Below are 18,727 nucleotides of genomic sequence, written 5' to 3'. Positions count from 1 at the left end.
AATTATTCTGGAAAAAAAAAACCCTAAGTATTGCTTTTGTATCTGATGCACCCCTTCTTTTTTTGTTATAAATGACAATAATTAAATTATTCTGCCACACAGAATAATTTAATTATGACAATAATTATTCTGCCACACATACATATTTGGAAATCAAAAGTCATATTTTAGAAAATCAGATATGATACTTCTTAACATATGATTAAAATTAATTCTTAAATCCAGGAAAAAAGTTAACTGAATGACACAAACCTATTATTGTTACTTATTTTCTAATTAAAACTAGACCAGATTTTGTTGCTCTGAGCCAGCAGACCTAGAAATTAACTACATTTTATGTTAACTTACTCAAGATCCATCAATATAAATGGTGTAGTATGGGATGTGCATGTGTGTTTATGTGTACATGCATGTATGTGTATAGTAGTTTGGGAAGCTGTTATAAAACATATGAGAGCTGTAATTTGAGTAAAATAAATGTTCTACTCTATGGGGCAGGATAAAGGAAATATATTTTTATAAGTTTCAATCTGATCTCTCTATAACGAACAGAGGAATCTAAATACCTTACCCTGTTTCATCTCCTATTTATAAGTCAATGTGTAGCCTACATCTTCCTTAAATTTCTTCATTCTATTAATGACTTAGTTACTTATTATGTGCCAGGCATTATGTTACATTGATTGGTAATCTCAATTAATTTTCACAAAAATTCTACTAGGTGGGTAATATTATTAACCCTCATTTTTGAGGCAAGTAAGTTTCCCAAATTTCCAGTTTGGGAATTTCGTAGACGATACTGAGAACAAGGGAAGTTTTAGCAGAGGAAAAACATGACTAAAGATTGGTAAATTTTCTTTTATTTCAATTCAATTATACATATGAGACTACTAAGCATATAATTTATACTTTTAATGAGTGTTTTAATGACTAAAACCTAAAAGTGTTTAAAAAACTAAATTCTTCTCACAGGAAAATATTAAGATTATCTCAAGCTGCATGGTGAGGATTCTGCATTCTTTTTATATAGGTATTAACTTGATCAAAGGGCTCATTTTAATATCTCCTATCAAGATGAAGGTGGATCATCTTAGTTTCCCCAATTTAATCAAAAGCATAGAAGCTGCAATTGTACTAACCTGTTTTGCATTGAAACCACAGCCAGCACAGAAAATAACGTTACATTCACCTATTTTCCTAATCCCTATCATAATTTAAGAATTTCAAAATGTTAGTAGAAAAGTTTTTCATCATTTCCTCATTCTATAGATAAGAAAATAGGTCCAGAGAAAGGAAGTACCATTACTATATAATAGACCAGAAAGATGATATTATATCATCTTTCTGGTCTATTATATAGTAATAATAGTTATAGACTAAATCTATAGTATGTTTGTAAGTTGGGCTTACATACAGGCAGATACATATATGGTTTGTACAAATATGAAATAAATTTAATATTGCCCGCTCATTCTTAATAGTTATTCTAAAAGCTAAGAATAGGATTCAAGATTTGCCACCTCTTAGTTATTTCTACCACTCCACTTCTTGGGAGTTTTATGATTAAAATAAAAGTACAGGATTCCTTCTCTCTCTGTCTCAGAGAACTGACCAAATAACCATTAATAACTTCAATTTGTTAATAAAATTCATTATTTATTGTTATTTATTCATTGTTTTGAAAATTTAGTCTTATCAGTAAGACTGAACTCTAATATTCATTTAGCAGCAAAAATACGTCTTATACCAGACAAATATTAAAGACGTAGGATGAAGAGACTCTATAATCATAATCAAAAAGTTAAAAACTTTAAAAAATGTATTAACTACCAACTGCATGCATGACATTTAAAAAGTTGGAAAATAATTATATCACGAAAGCATATTATTAAAATTTTGAGTAACAATAACAAAAAAAATTACTCCTTTCCTAGTATAACACATTTTAAAATTCTAAAATTTGATCCACATATATAAAAAGATTTGGAAAAGAGAAATACCTTTAAATTCATTTATAAGCGTGCTGTGATTTCAATCTATGTATAGAAGCACCACTGTCTGGGAGGAGCCAGGAAGTCCTGGATTCAATCCAAGTCTGTACTAGCCATGTGTCCTTAAACAAATTACCTAACCTTAGTTTTACAGTCCGTAAAATAAATAAAATATCATCTTTCTGGTCTATTATATAGTAATAATATATTATTACTATAATATATAGTTATAATCATAGAATATATAATATATAGTTATAATTATATATATAATATAGTTATAATTATATATATAATATATAGTTACAATCATAGAATAAATCTATAGTATGTTTGTAAGTTGGGCTTACATACAGGCAGATACATAGATGGTTTGTACAAATATGAAATAAATTTAATATTTATAAACTTTACAACTAAAACTAGATATTACAACTAAAATTAGAGATTATTATACATTGGAAACATAAGGTCTCCACATAAAACCATCACTCTACAAATACATGTTAACATATATTCTTAACTCTCTTCTCTCTTCTTTCCTTAATTTTTGGTACCACTCTCTTCTGGCTTTCCTCCGGTTCCTTCTCAGTTACTTTTATGTGCCCTTCTTCTGCTAATGAACCCTAAAAGGTGACATTTCTCATTAAAAAAAAGGAAAAGGCATCCTTTATTAGTCCTCTTTCCCTCTCATTCTGCACACACTACTTTACCCAAGCCCACTTCTACCTCTAAGTTCACAATTCACAAGGCTCTCCGGTACTTCAGATGTTCAACAGGCACCTCAAAATCAATACACCCAGACTAACCTGATTATACAGCCTTGCCCAGCTCCAATGTTAATTTCCTTTTATAATTCCTATTTGAGTGAATGGCACTCTTATTTGAGTGAATTTCCTTTGTAATTCCTATTTGAGTGAATGACACCACTACCCATGCAAACATCCAAGGAAAAACTTGGGAGTCATCTCCTACAGCCTTGCCCTCCACCAATCCTATTGGTTCTGCCTCTTATGATCCATCCTATTCTGGACCACTCTGCCACTACACTGTTTTCCACCTAAATTGCTCAACAGAATGCTCACTCAGCAGTATGCCTTTTGGTTCACCCCTTCCAATCCATCTGATCAATAAATCTGTTCACAATATCTCATAATCGATTGATGAACCACTGAAGGAACAGGCATAGAAAGCCCTTTATGAGCTAGTCCATTTTCTTTTTCAGGTTTATTTCTTAACCTTCCTTCCTTTCTTTTCAAGTATTCCCCAGTGTGTCATGTCGTCTCATGTCTTTGCAAGCTGTTCTCTCAGCCTAGAATAGTATCATTTTGTCCTTCAGGCCAACTCAATTCATCTTTCAAGAGCCAGTTCATGTGCTGCTCTGTAAGGTTCTCTCTGATACCTCAGAAAGATCAGATTATCCCCTTACTTTATGCATTCTCCATACCTTGTGCTATCTATTTCAATTTTAGCATCTCTTACACAGTCTTGTAATTATTTTTCATGTCTTCCTCTCTCATTAGATGGTCAGATCTCCCTGAAGAAGACAATTGTGTCTTTACCTTTTTGTACCTCCTAGGCTAGCACAACTGCTTGACATATAATACGATTTTTAAAAGTAGGCTGAGCATTATATATCTACAATTCTATGAAAAAATCATAAATATAAGTATAAAATTCATGATGGTTTTCTACTTTTCCCTTTCTGTTGCAATGACACGTTGGTTCAGTTACCAAGAAGCAGGCCAATTAATCAGCCCTACTTTCACTTCCCCAAAAGAGACTGACCTCCCAACTCTAACTACTAAAGCAGTGCTTGACCTACTTGCTCCTACCATCTTCTTCCCATGCTGGTTCCCATGCGACAACTCACCTGGGATAAATTCTATTTTCTGCAATATCTAATCAAATTCTTCACTACTGTGACAAGTCTAAAGTATTATAATGTGCTTCATCACAAGACAGACACATCATTACTGAAACTGAGGAAACAACACTGAAAGACCAGTTTGTCCTTAGGAAAATTTAAGACTTAATTATAAGTACTCCTAGCTAGAACCAAAAAGTAAGGTTTAAGAAATCCCTCTACCTTTATCAACATTAAGGTAAGACTATTTTACATAAAAAAACTCTATAAAATAAAAATATAACCCCAAATTTATTATATGAGTTTCACATGTATGTGTATGAATACCACATACACACACACACACACACACATACGCACACAGATACCATTATGCCAATTTTTATGACCTCAGGAATATCCACTTAAAGAAACTAAAACCAAAGTTACCATATGTTGAAATCTTTCAAAAATGCTTTTGAAACAGATGTTCCAGTACCATCCTGGAAACTGTGTATCTCTGTCAGTTATTTCTTTTCTCTTTTTTTTTTTTTTTTTTTTTTTTTGAGATGGAGTCTCACGCTGTCGCCCAAGATGGAGGACAATGGCGCAATCTCAGCTCACTGCAAACTCCAGCTCCTGGGTTCAAGCAATTCTCCTGCCTCAGCCTCCCGAGTAGCTGGGATTACAGGCTCCCACCACCGCACCAGGCTAATTTTTTTATTTTTAGTAGAGACAGGGTTTCACAGTGTTACCCAGGATGGTCTCGATCTCCTGACCTTGTGATCTGCCCACCTCGGCCCTCTGTCAGTTATTTCTAAACATGTAAGAAATCTAAAACTGGTAGGTTATTTCTTACTATACTCATACTGATCATTAAGATATAAAGACATTAAAGAGTTATCCTAAAGACTTTCTGCCAGGCGCGGTGGCTCATGCCTGTAATCCCAGCACTTTGGGAGCCCAAGGTGGGTGGATCATGAGGTCAGGAGATCGAGACCAACATGGTGAAACCTCTTCTCTACTAAAAAATACAAAAATTAGGCCGGGCACAATGGCTCACACCTGTAATCCCAGCACTTTGGGAGGCCGAGGCCGGTGGATCATGAGTTCAGGAGTTCAAGACGGTGAAACCCCATCTCTACTAAAAATACAAAAATTAGCCAGGTGTAGTGGCAGGTGCCTGTAATCCCAGCTACTCGGGAGGCTGAGGCAGGAGAATCGCTTGAATCCGGAAGACGGAGGTTGCAGTGAGCTGAGACCGCACCACTGGACTCCAGTCTGGGCGACAGAGCAAGACTCCGTCTCAAAAAAAAAAAAAGAACTTTCATAAATTGGTTCTATCTTAAATCGTACCACTGTTAAAATGCACCTAAGGTAAACTTAACTGGGTCTGTATTCAAGACTTCAGTCTTATCAGTCTAGTCATCAATGGTTAAATCACTGTCAATGGAAAAAACCTCAGCCAGGCAAGGTGACACATACCTGTAGTCCCAGCTACTCAGAAGGCTGAGATGGGAGGATTATTTGAGCCCAGGAGTTTAAGGCCAGCGTGGGTAACAAAGCAAGACCCTGTCCCTTAAAAAAAAAAAAAAAAAAAAAAAATCTCAACTAGCCAAATGACTCTCTGAAATATCATGGGGGTGGAGGAAAAAAATCTCCCTTTCTCTGCAACTGAATAATCAAAGTGAGGAAATGCCTCTGACCTACTTATCCTAAGGTGAACGTAATAGGTGTGAGTATACACCTCTCACAGCAAAGCCAGCTTCCAATGGTTTCTCTGTATGTCCCTGAGAAATCAGCCATGAAGAGATGGGGAAGAGCTCTTTAAATGAGGTCTGGGAATGGGTCCAAGAAGAAGGGAACATCTGTAGATCTGGTTCCCAAGAGACAGAAGGTTGTCTTTCAAAGAGTTAAAAGACAAGTTTAATAATTATTATTATATATAATAACATATTACGTAAGATACTTTAACTCATATATCTAATACTATTTGATCATTACATTAACTATGATGGATATATCAGGTAGTCAGTATAAGTACCATCATCCTCACTTCCACAATGAGGTAAAAAGTTAGGTTAGGTTCCCTAAGTCCAACAGATAACAAATACACTAGAATCCACTTCTTCAAACTCCAACCCAGTGTTCTTTCCAGCACTATATGCCTATGTTTTCACCAGTCAACAAGGACACATGGGATTTTGGGAATAGAGTGAGGAAGTGTTGCTTCCTTTGGAGAGGTTTTTTCTGCCACGTGAGGAAGTGAAGACAGTGAAGAAAAAGGCTGTCTTTAGTACTTTCATACTTTCCATGCTGTGTTCCTCTCCTGTCTCCCGGAGTTCCTATGTCTCCGCTCCCAGGCACACTATGCCATAATTCTCTGGTTACTTCAAGTATCCACAAGTATTATTATTAGCTTCATCAAATTGTTCACCTTCTACTTTAAGGTTTCAGTGACTAGAAGCCTCCCCTTTTCCCTTTCCGACAGAGCTTGGGATGATAAGAGGCAGGGAGAGGACAATTCTGCTTCTGCATATAGGTAGTCCTAGGAAGAGAGGTCAGTTCTTAGGACTCCTAACTTCCTCTTTACTAAAGAGGCACATTCCATGAATCCAGGTCTTATTTAAGCACCTCATTTAAAATGGTGGTAGGGTTTGTCCCATCTAACTGCAGAAGAAAGAAGCTGCCTCGCCCTAAGCCAAGTAAGATCCGAAAACCCCTATGTCCTGATAGTGAAAATTACTATCTATGGTACTTAGCTCTTAGAATGCCCAAATTATAAATACAGAAAGGCCTGGCTACTTAAGTCACAAATCATGGCACTTTCAGAAAGGCCTTAAAGAAAATTTAAACCCACTCCTCTAACTTAAATTTTCATGCCACACTCTTAAACCTCTCCAAATTAACAATGTATTTTGTTCTCAACAGATACACTTTATCATGGGGATAAATCTCATTCTGTCCTCCTAATCTCATCTCTGAAGAGGTCAAAAGAAAGTTTGTCAAGTCCCTTTAAAAAAACTGCAATGGACTGAATGTTTATGTCCCACCAAAATTCATATGTTGAAGTCCTAACCCCAAGGTTAGTATAAGGAGGTGGGGCCTTTGAGAAGTGATTAGGTCATGAGGAAGCCCTCATGAATGGGATTAGTGCTCTTATAAAAGAGATCCCAGAGAGATCTCTTGCCCCTTCCACCATGTGAGGTTACAGTGAGAAGACAGCTATGTATGAGGAAGCAAGCAGGTCCTCACCCGACACCAAATCTGCTGGAGCCTTGATCTTAGACCTCCCAGCCTCCAGATCTGTGAGAAATACATTTCTGTTGTATATAAGCCACCCAGTCTACGGTATATTGTTACAGACTAAGACAAAAATTGAGCTAAAAAGTGTTATCTTGCTCCTTCTCCTTATCCACACACCCCCCAATTTGACAATTATAGTGTTGAAATAGGAGAAATATTAATGTTGAGATTTACAATCTACAGAAACTAGAATATATATTATAAAATTGAATTCTTACAACAATCCTCTGATTGAGTATTAATGAGGAACAGAATCTCACTCTCTAGTTTACACTATGCTGCCTTTTAATATCACCATCCTTTAAAAGGTTTACCAAACTCCTCACCTATCTCAAAAAGTACTCCTTATCTCTGAAAGTGTTCAAGCAGAGTTACAATTGGAATAGTAGGTACAAGATGCCTGAGCTAGATAACATTTAGACTAGGAGATTTCCTAAGTAACTTTTAGCTCAAAGATTCTGATTCTATTTCTCATGTGATTTCACTGACAGCCTCCATTTTTTATTTATGCACTATTTAAAATGAAGAGCAAAATAAAATATAAAACAAAATACCAAAATCTTCCGAATTTGTAAGATGTATCAAAGAACAACAAAAATGCCAAGCTTTGATTTATTCTATAGTGTATGACTGTAGATAAAGTATAATTCTAAAAGTTCCTAGAGTATAACTCCTAGTCCAGCTATTTGCCTTTTGTGCTTAATGTACAGGGGGGAAAAGCTCCAGATTCGAGCTTTGCATGTAACAGTTAACAACCATGAACATCTGTCAGGACACAGATCATCCAGTCTAATACACTAATTTTATAGATGAGGAAACTGAAGCCAAAAACATAAAATGTCTTGCCTAAGCACATGCTTATGACTCCTAGTTTGCTGTTGTCTATTCCACCACATATGCATCTTTCATGTTGGCCCTAAATACACACCAACTTGCTCTTCAGAACATAAAACATTCCCAAATACCACAAAATCAGCTTTTAGCCATCAAATCTGATCAATAACTAGTCTCAGGAGATAATTTACACATTTTTGTATTAATTTATACCTTTTGACCATTGTAATAATTTGATGGCCAAATTTTCCTTTTTTATGGTAACAAAAAAAATTGAACAAAATTGTGGTTCAGTCTGCTTGCAGAAATTGATATTTTTAAATTTGAAAAAGGCCTTCGTAAGCCATCAGTGTCAGAATTTTACTACTAAGTGTGAAAGAATAAGGCCAGACTACTTAAAAGTAATTTTAGCCCAGGCATAGTGGTTCATGCCTATAATCCCAGCACTTTGGGAGGCCAAGGTGGGAGGATTGCTTGACACCAAAAACTTGAGACCAGCCTGGTCAACATAGTGAGACCCCATCTCTACAAAGAAATGTATTAAAAAATTAGTCGGGTCTGATGGTGTGTGTCTGCTGTCCTAGCTACTCGGGAGGCTGAGTCCCGTGGGAGGAACGCTTGAGCCCAGGAGTTCGAGGCTGCAGTGAACTATGATTGTGCCACTGCACTCCAGCTGAGTGACAAAGGGAGACCTTGTCTCTCAACAATAAAAGGGTAATTTTGTAAAAACTCATTATTTAACAACATCTTTATGCTGCCTAACTGTAGGGAGAAATTAATGTCAAAATAATTTTCTATAATTTTTTTTTTGAGACAGTATCTTGCTCTGTCACCCAGTCTGTAGTGCAATGGCACAATCATGCCTCACTGCAGCCTCCACCTTCTGGGCTTAAGCAATCCTCCCACCTCCGTCTCCTGAGTAGCTGGGACCACAGGCGCACACCACCACACCCAGCTAATTTTATTTTTCTTTTTAGAGGTGAGGTTCTCCCTGTGTTGCCCAGGCTGTTAACAACTTTTGGACTCAAGCGATCCTCCCAACCTCAGCTTCCCAAAATGCTAGGATCACATGAGTGAGCCACCGCACCTGGCTAATTTTCTGTAATTTTAAATTCACCAAAAATTCACTCTTTGAGCAAGTACAACTATTTTAAGTTGCCTGCACAGATCTAAGCTGGGTTGCTTGCTATGAAAAGCAAATCTGGTAGAAATTATTTACTGCAGTGACTATGCATAATTTCTTGATCAGATCATAGATTACATCAAAATTAAGTCAGAACTTCCCAAATGAAAATGTCAAGGCAAGAGTTTGCCTTATCCTCTCTTGACTAACATTTCATTTTTAATCTTTCTATAAAATCATGAAATCCATTTGAGACATGAACTGTGGTTTCTTAGTTAAATGACAGTAATAAGCAGACAAATTCTCAGACCCAAAGACAGGAAAAGACGTTTACCTACAAATGAAATAATTTTTTATATTATGCTCCAATATTAATAATTTATCAAATGGCATTGCCAATGGTTTCAACAATTTCTACTTGAGAAATACACTGAGAATATCATGCCAAAAATGTGTTGAAAGCATGTGAACCACTAGAATTTATGGAGTGTCATATTTACTTTCAAATCACTTTAATGAAGAAATAAATACAGTAAGCTTAATATTTTTCTTAAATGTTATGCCTTTAATTTTTACATCTGCTTTTTCCAACATATGTTGCTAACCAAGTTGGTGGTACTTACTGTATATACCAATTTGTAACAAAAACTCTAAACCTCACTTATCTTTCAAAGTCTTGTTCAAATGCCTTGTCCACCAAAAGCTTCACTGATTCCAGCAGATAGATATGATCACAAACCTCTAAATTCCCTAGAACTTCTAGGAAATTCACTGCTGGAATCAGCAAAGTTTTTGGTGGACATGGCATTGAAACAAGTCTCATCTGCTGAATACAAGTCCAGCAGATGAGAACCAGTCTCTAGAACCAGTATCATGTGCTGAATACATGGTCTTAAATGCCTGATCTTCCCTGGTGGGTAAGGAGGCGGGCTAGAGCTCTGACCCAGGAATTGGCAGCTATGCTACATGTGAGAACTAACACACATGGCTCATAGCAAGAGCAAGGGGAACCAGCCAGCAAACTGGCAAGGAATAAAGAAGAGCTAACTGGTATCCAGGGCAGAAGGACTCAGGACTTGCAAAAATGTCCGAAAAGATGGCTCAAAACAAAAACAAAAACAAACGAACAAAAAAGGATTCACAGTGAAAGGCTGACAAAAGAAAATAGACAAGATAAATAGGAGAGTTAGCACAGAAGGGCCTGGAAAGATCCCAAGGCAATGTTGTACAGTAGAGTGTCTTTGACTAAACCGACAGCTGAAAGGTCTTAAAAGTTCTGCATCCTTTGGGACACTTAAGGGCAGGAGATATGTCTTATATAACTGAATTTAGAGTCAGAAGAGCTGGGCTCAAGTGCAAGCTCTGACATTTTCCAGCTGTGTGACTTGGCAAGGCAATCACTCTGAACTTGAGATTCCTTTTCTATGAAAAAGAGATAACACCTATTTCACATGGTCATTCTAAAGATTAAATAATTTATGTGAAAGAACTTTACAAACTTTAAAACTACAAATGTAGGATATTATATTATTAAAATACCATACTATGCTGCTATGTGAGCTAATTTGAGTAACTTTTTACTATGGAAAATTTCCCAGACATGTATTTTTAGGACTGACCTTTTATTTTGATTGACACTGGTAACTACTCTCAACTATTCAAAAATGTTTGAAGATGTAGTTGAATGGCATTGTTCCATTTCAATTTTATTTCTCAGTAGAGATTTGGCCATTAATATTTTTTGCTTTCATTGTTGTAGAAAGAACAATCTTCTTCCTTTCTCCCCCAGTGTGTGTGTGTGTGTGTGTGTGTGTGTGTGTGTGTGTGTGTCCATAATTATATACCAGGCATTACGCAATCCTCTCTAGAGAAAATTTATTAAAAATTTTCTTGACTAGACAAATTTTCAGTTTCATCAAGAAGTCATAACAGAACAGTATTTCAAAAGTGTGATATTCTTAGAATGAAAAAAGTTCCCCTTATCATTTGCTTAATCAGTGAGGCATTTTCTCACTCTCCTCAAAAACATTATGGAAGAAAAAAACATTAAAAATTAGATGTTCAAAAAGTAATAAAGAGCAATCAATGGGAAAAGGAAAATATGAATACAATAAGATTTTTCCCTAGAAAAAAGACAGAATTTTTTTTTAATAATACCACTGAAGTTGCACTGGAAGATGAAAAAAATGAGATATTTGCACTGAGATCCCATGAATCATCATCAATTTAAGTCCTGGTGCACAACTTAAGTTTGAATTTTGTTTGAATAAATAACAAATACTAAGTTCATACACTTGTAAGATAGTGGGATTTTGAATATATACAACCTATTCTATATATATATGAATTACAGGCTGCTTTTATTAATATTAGGATAAATAAGTAACTGAACAATACTAAATTATACAAAAACTAAGAAACATATTAACTTATATTTAGGATAAACTTTATCATGACTTTTTCTATATTGGCACAGTATAATTTCTTATTTAGTAAAGGGAAAAATAACGAAGTAAAAGTCTGAATTTAACAATTTAAATTACAAAACTGACTCTGGTAATTAAAGTGATTACCACTAAAATTTTATTATTATTTTCAGGAATCTGGATAAATTCATTATTTACAAGCCTCTAGATAAGTTTAAGTGCCTCAGAGAAAAAATTAAGTAGATGTTTAAAAACAGAAAACCCTTCGCTAAAGTAAACACTGTAACACAACAGTTTCTGGAATATTATCAGCCAATGCCAAACATCAATTAATAACAAATTAACAAGAAGGAATAATTTATATAACTAAAATGATTATTGTATCTATTAATTCAAACAGATTAGAAACTAAAACTCCCATGTATCAACAACTTCCTGTGAAACACACTAGTAAAGCACTGAATAGAAACAGGGTTTAGATGAATGCATAAAGGGGTCAATTTTACTAATACTCGGTTAAAAAACAAAAATAATAACCTCCAAAATTTTAAGTTCTAGGAATAAAGTGACAATCCAAAAGAAAATATCAAATTCTAATGCAATTTATAAGACTTTAAAGATAACCAAGTTAAAATTTCACATACGTTTGCTTTTATGTTAGAAATTTTAAAGTGCTTTTGATCATCCCTTTGCTTTGGAATCAATTCAAAATTACATATTTTTTGAAATAACATATATTTTGTTAAAAAACCAACATGTATTGATAATTTTTAATACTATTTTTTAGTATTTAAGAATATATATTCATTTTTCAAAAGAATATATTATGTGTTTTAAACAAGTTTTATTTCCTACACCAATCACATTAGGTAATATTTCAACTCCAGTGATCTGGGGCCAATAATCAGCTATATGCTGACATTCAATAATATTATTCCTACTATGCACATTAATTCTCTAATCAATGACTAAAAAATGATAGCATCAAAGCCATGCTCATGAAAATCTACTTTAAATTACAAATTACACTTCTCTCAAATATATCCTTACAAACAAGATTGAAGAATTATGCTCATTTTATAACATAAAGTATATAAATAAAAGCAAACATGCAATTTCAATACATTTTAATATACACATCAAAATATAGCACAAATATCTTAATAGCAATAATATAATAGAAATCTGTGGGCAACATATATTGTCTTTATAAAAATATTTTCTTAATTCGATGTAAAAATTCTTTAAGAGAATTAAAGTTTAAGAACAATTTTTTATAGCTGAGAATTATACAGTGCTTTAATTTTGAAACAGTATAAACCTCGTCACTTAGCATCACATTTATGTGCTAGGTAATCATAATCTAGAAAGAGCTAAATATTCATATGATTCTTCCAAGTACAAGATTAACCATTTAAAGTATATATCACTATCTAAATAGATCATATATAACATAGACAAAATTTGAAATATACCAAAATGTCACTTTTCCTGTCAATGCTTCCAAAAATGACAGAATTTTTTTTAAATTTAGCACTATTTAGTACTTACTTAAACAAGACCTTTTGCCAGCTGTGCTTGCACCACCTGAACATAAATTGCCTCCTCGATGAATCAATTCAAGTTCTAAATTGGTTCTGTAAGTAAAACATTATATCTCAGTCATTAAACTGAAGATTCTTTATTAATCTGCTTTATTGACATGTCTGAATCAACCTAAAAAATAAAGTTCTTCAACTTTATTTTTTGCAAAAGCAGTTTTTATGTTGTATCAGTAATAATCGTATTTATCTGATATTTAGAAATACAAAGGGAACAATTTATCCATCCTTACTTATATGTTCATATTTACACCTGCAAAAAATTTCACACATCATGGTGTAATTGTTGCAAAGTCCCAACTCTTGGCACATATTAAAAACTAGGCCTTAAGAAAAAAAAAACTGCAACATATTTCATAAACCTGCATATGAATATGAAGAAAGAATTTTTACTCCAACGTCAGCCACTGTGTAGGTGGTTACTGCCATATAAAACACAAAGGCATACCAATTTTTCTATCAGAGAAATGGTTATCATTCATTGGAGGTTAGATGGTATCTGGAAATCAATATTAAGAAACAAAATCTCTAATATCGAAATGGCTATGAACAACACATATAATTTAACAGCAGTCTCTCTTATGGACTTCTAAAACTAGTTTCATTAAAATACACTGTGTAACTACTGATATGGCTAACCATCAATATTGTTCATACAGACCTGAAATTGCAAGGTATTTAGCAATTATTAGCTTACAAAATAGCGATATTTAATAAATCAACATTTCAAAAATCAAACTAATGCAGAATCTAAGGATTTACTCAAAAACAGTAACAGTAAAAGAACCAATTATGCCAAAATAAATGACAACTCTGAGAAATAATTTAAATTGTATTTTTCTTCAACAGTATGAATACACTTAGACATACCTTTATTTTCTACAACCAAAACTGACCCTAATATGCATTTGACCCTAATAGTGAGATAGTCTCCCACTTGAAAAAAAAAAAGAAAAAAAAAAGTTTCAAGCTTACTCTTTGCAAGTGAATTCATGAAAGACTATTATTCTATTTTATTTAAAACAAAACATTTTGCACTGGTTTGGCTGAATTTTGAACATGGATTTTTTTTGAGATTATATTTCCATGTATTTACTTATAAATGCAAATTGTTAAAAAATATTAATATTCCTAAGTCTGTACATTTGCCACCCATTTCTAAAGGAATGCTTTAATCCTCTCTACTCAGGGTGGGAGAAAAAGCAATTTAACACCGATAACGTTCCAGCTCAGAGCTCCATCTGGTTGCTGCTGATAAGGGCATCTGTGTGACAAGGGAATTTTCCACCCTTCAGGCGATTTGCATTGCTCACTGAACTTCTAAAAACCTACCAGCAAGGAAGCAGGGACAAGGATTTCATACTAGTGGACAGAAAGCGAGCGGAGACCAGCATGTGTTCCTTCATCAAGGGAATATAAATGAGATCAATACATTTTGTTTTCACAAATCTTCTGTTGCCTAATCTGTAGAAAAAAATTAATGGCTATATTCTCTTATAAAAACTAAGATTTCCTAGAAAGTACTTTTAAGAGAGCTAACCAGAAACACAAACAATACTTACAAATGAATGTCAAAACCAGAATGTCAACATTTCACCATATTTGCAAAAATAATTATTAAAATATAAATATAAGAACAATTCTGTTTTCTCAATCCCCAAATATAACGGATGACAAACATGTTACTAAGAATTTCATTGTAAAGAATACTTGAAAAAAACTAGTAAAATCTAATTAATTATTGCAGATTATGACCAGAAGATCTCCTATGCAATATTCTTTCTGAATTAAAAACCAAAAACTACCTATCCAAAGGATTAATGTGTAATAATATCTAGGATTTTACATTTCTTAAAAATTTTTTTTGAGAGATGAGGTCTTGCTGTGTTGCCCAGGTTGCATTTGAACTCCTGTGCTCAAGCAATCCTCCTGCCTCAGCCTCCCAAGTATCCAGGAATAGGCGCACACCACTGTATCCAGCAATATCTAAGATTTTAAAAATCAACATGGCTCTAAATACCAACTTTTCTTTGTTTCATTTATGTCAAAATTGGTCCTTTGAGACATGCTAAAGAACACACAAATGGGTCATATGTCCCATGTCCGACTGCTGAAAATCACACAGCAATATTATGTTTCTTTCCTCCTCAATGAATGATGCAAAAATAAAGATATGCTGGGAGTGGAAGTTTTCTGAGCTTTTTGCTGTCAAAGAAAAGCAGACTCTTTTCTATATTTTCTAACACAAATACATTCAAATTAGTTTGGAAGAAAAAAAAAGAGGAGAAAATCTCTACATTTGAAAGAATGATGAGAAAGACTGTTTAAAGCCTACTCTAGTGGCCACCTAGATGTGCACATTAAAAACCCCTCTAACTATGCTCCAGCTTCTTTTTGCATGACCAAAGTATGCTGTCCTTTCAACCCCCCATTCAACACTAACTTCTATTTTAGACCATAATTTGAAAAGCAAACGTGTGTACACATACTACACACCCCACATTCTCAAACACACGTTGGTTTTGTGAAAAGGGCAAAGCTTCTGGAAAGAGATCTAGGTTCAAGGCCTGAGTCTACCACTTAGTAGTTGAGCAAGTTACTCAATTTCTCAGGGGGAAAAAAAAAAAAACCAGTATCTTCATCCATACCACAGCCTATATTATACAAGAGGCAATTCAAGTTTTAACTTCTCCAGGAAGCTTTCCTGGGACAGGAAAGAAGGACTTACACATATTTTATATTTCAATTTGCTCATCTTCCCTTTAGAAGTTCTACAGTACTTTTTCTATATGATATTTTTAAAAACAAATTATATTCTGTTATATAGATTGATGTTATATTAGTTCCAACTCTCCAACTAAACTGTAAATTCGTGGAGAACAGGGACTATTTCAAATATAGCTTCTAAATCCCCAGGGTACCTGACAAGATGCTTAAAAAGAAAAAAATGGGAACTGACAACATCTTTCTTTTGATATGTAACCAATTATAAGATTCTCTTTAGCCCTTGCAGTTTATTTTCTTTCTTTTCCTAAGTCTTCCATTCCCTTAAATGCAGTATTGACCCCACCAAGCCCCAAAAAAGGATTGTTTTAGGAAAGAATTTTTTTAAAAGGATTCATAATTTGGTATTTAGCAAGCATCCCTTTTATTTTGAACATGATTAGTTTACAAAGTAACTAACCTATGAAGGTACATTCACTCTATTGAGTACCCACCATTTAAAGATGTCTCTCCACCTACATTGCAGTTACTTATGTTTCATTTTCTTTCCATTTTTCTCTACACAAACCACCTGCTACTCACCAGTATCTCTAGCCTATATGAAACTCGAGTCCAAAAATCCTTGGAAAAATCAGTTACTGAAATTCATGTCATTCATTGTTTCAAGAACAAAATAATGATTGGTATTGAAAAAAGAAAACTTTCTTCCCCCCAATTTGGTTTCCATTATCTGTTTAGATGACTGATATGTGCAATAAAATGAAAATTTTGGAAATACATTAAAACTTGAATGTAATGATTTTGATTAATTTTTAAATTATTTTAAATCTGAATGGATTTTCCAACAGTTTCTTCTCTGATACCCTCAGAAAATTCTCCAAGGCTTCACCATGCAAATAAAATTTAAAACCAAAAGACATGTACTGTCTTACAAAAAAAAAAAAAAAGAAAAGAAAAGCTCTAAAACTCACCAGAAACACTTTGTTTCTAAATATCCAAAATTCAAACCCTCTGAAGAGCAAACAAAATTCCTTATTCAGCAGGGAAAAATTCAGTTCTAAGAAATGAGGGTTGCATTCCACTCACGTTACTAATACACGTGCAAGTTCTAATGAATTCTACATTTAAAAATCACTACATTTAATTCAAAACTTAATTCAAAGTAAGTTTATTGCTAAATATTTTACTTAAATATTTAAATATTGCTAAATATTTTAATGTTCACCTTTTAGGAATAAATGTTATATGTTATGCATAAATAAGTTATATATTATGCATAAAAGGCCTGGTTTCCTGTTTTGAGAAAATTACAACCTAGTTAAATACAACATACTTTTTTCCTTCAATATATGTTGTTAATTTCTGAGTCAATTTGTTTATCTTATTTTTTATTTCTTTAGACAGGGTTTTGCTCTGTTGCCCAAGCTGAAGTGCAGTCGCTCAATCACAGCTCACTATAGCCTTGACCTCTCATCTCTTATAGCTCAAGCGATCCTCCCATCTCAGCCTCCCAAGTAGCTGGGACTACAGATGTGTGCCACCAAACCTAGCTAATTTTTTTTTATTTTTCATAGAGATAGGGTTTTACTATGTTGTCCAGGCTGGTCTCAAACTCCTGGTCTCAAGCAATCCTCCTGCCTTGGTCTCTCAAAGTGCTGAGATTATGGTGTGAGCCACCATGCCCAGCCTTTGTTTTCTTTGTAATGGCTAAGTAAAACTTAGAGAAGGAATGCCACCTTGCTGGAAGTGCTTTGCAATATTTTGGGGAATTCCAAGCAAAGGATAATAAAGTTTTAAAGTGTTATATACACTCATTTTCAGAATTATTGTTTTGCTGCTTTAGAACTTATTAAGTTTAAGAAAAGGATGGGGGAAGTATATTTTCTCTGTTTCTCCGTCTACAACTTAGTAAAGCATCTGACATCTGTCCCTGCTTCTCTAAAAAACAGAGGAACCAAAATGTCTTGATCCAGAAGGTCTCCCATTATTACTGCAAGCTTTTTTCTGTAAGTTACTTATAAACTTAAACCAAGAAATAAGGATCTAAAACTTCCACTAAATTATATTTAAATCAAATTGTTTGATTTATCATACTACAGGAAAATTCCAATTACAGATTATTCCCATTCAATAAAGATTTTCTTAAAACGTCAACTCTAATAAAATTAAAGGCATAAATAAATGAGCAACATAAATGTGTGTAGGTCTGTGATTGTGTATAAATATGTATAGCAGAACTGAGTTGATACATATTCAACCCAATCATCTACAATGTTATAATCACAATATCATATGGAAGTTCTATAAAACCTTGGCACCCTGGCAAAGTTAAATTATATTCAGTTTTGTTTTCACATAAAGTGTCTTTTATTGCAAGAATGTAGTAACTAGTAACTCTCCAGAAACAAAATACTAAATGTTATGTCTTCCCCAAAAACATTCTAGATAAACAAGAGGCTAGGAATATACAGACTACAAAGTTACTTTCCAATCCATTAAATCCTTTTACATCAACCCATGTCCAGTATTTGCATTCTCAGACCAACTAATGTTCCTTATCTTGAGCTCTAATTTGCTTGCTGCAATTATTCTAAATCTGGTTCCATTTCTCCTGGGTTCCAAAGGCTATGTATAGTTCATTTACTCTTTTGTTACCCTCTGTTCCAGGAGTGGGCCAGAAAGAATAACCATGATTAACTATATACATAATAGAACCTATAAAAGCTAAACATAGGAGAGGAAAAAGGAAGATAGCAATTGAAAAAAACAGTAAACCTTGACTCAAGAGATCCTACTTTGCCACAAACTTGCTGTATGACTTCAAGTCACATTATCTCTCTAAATCTTACCTATTACAATACTACTTAGATAAAATA

At 34.0% G+C, this 18,727-nt stretch overlaps 1 protein-coding gene across 3 annotated transcripts in view; it reads right to left on the bottom strand.

Moving 5' to 3' along the window:
* The window catches only part of UBR3 (ubiquitin protein ligase E3 component n-recognin 3), a 256,407-nt gene that overhangs the window by 55,347 nt on the left and 182,333 nt on the right, over nucleotides 1-18,727 (bottom strand). For all 3 annotated transcript variants that reach the window (XM_024243049.3, XM_024243051.3, XM_024243050.3), the window contains exon 30: nucleotides 13,078-13,163. In XM_024243049.3, coding sequence (XP_024098817.3) covers nucleotides 13,078-13,163 — 86 coding nt within the window. The remainder of the gene's footprint in view (nucleotides 1-13,077; nucleotides 13,164-18,727) is intronic.

The sequence above is a fragment of the Pongo abelii genome, chromosome 11 (assembly GCF_028885655.2).
Source record: "Pongo abelii isolate AG06213 chromosome 11, NHGRI_mPonAbe1-v2.0_pri, whole genome shotgun sequence".
NCBI classification, from domain to species: Eukaryota; Metazoa; Chordata; class Mammalia; order Primates; family Hominidae; genus Pongo; species Pongo abelii.
This window is presented reverse-complemented; position numbering and strand designations above follow the sequence as displayed.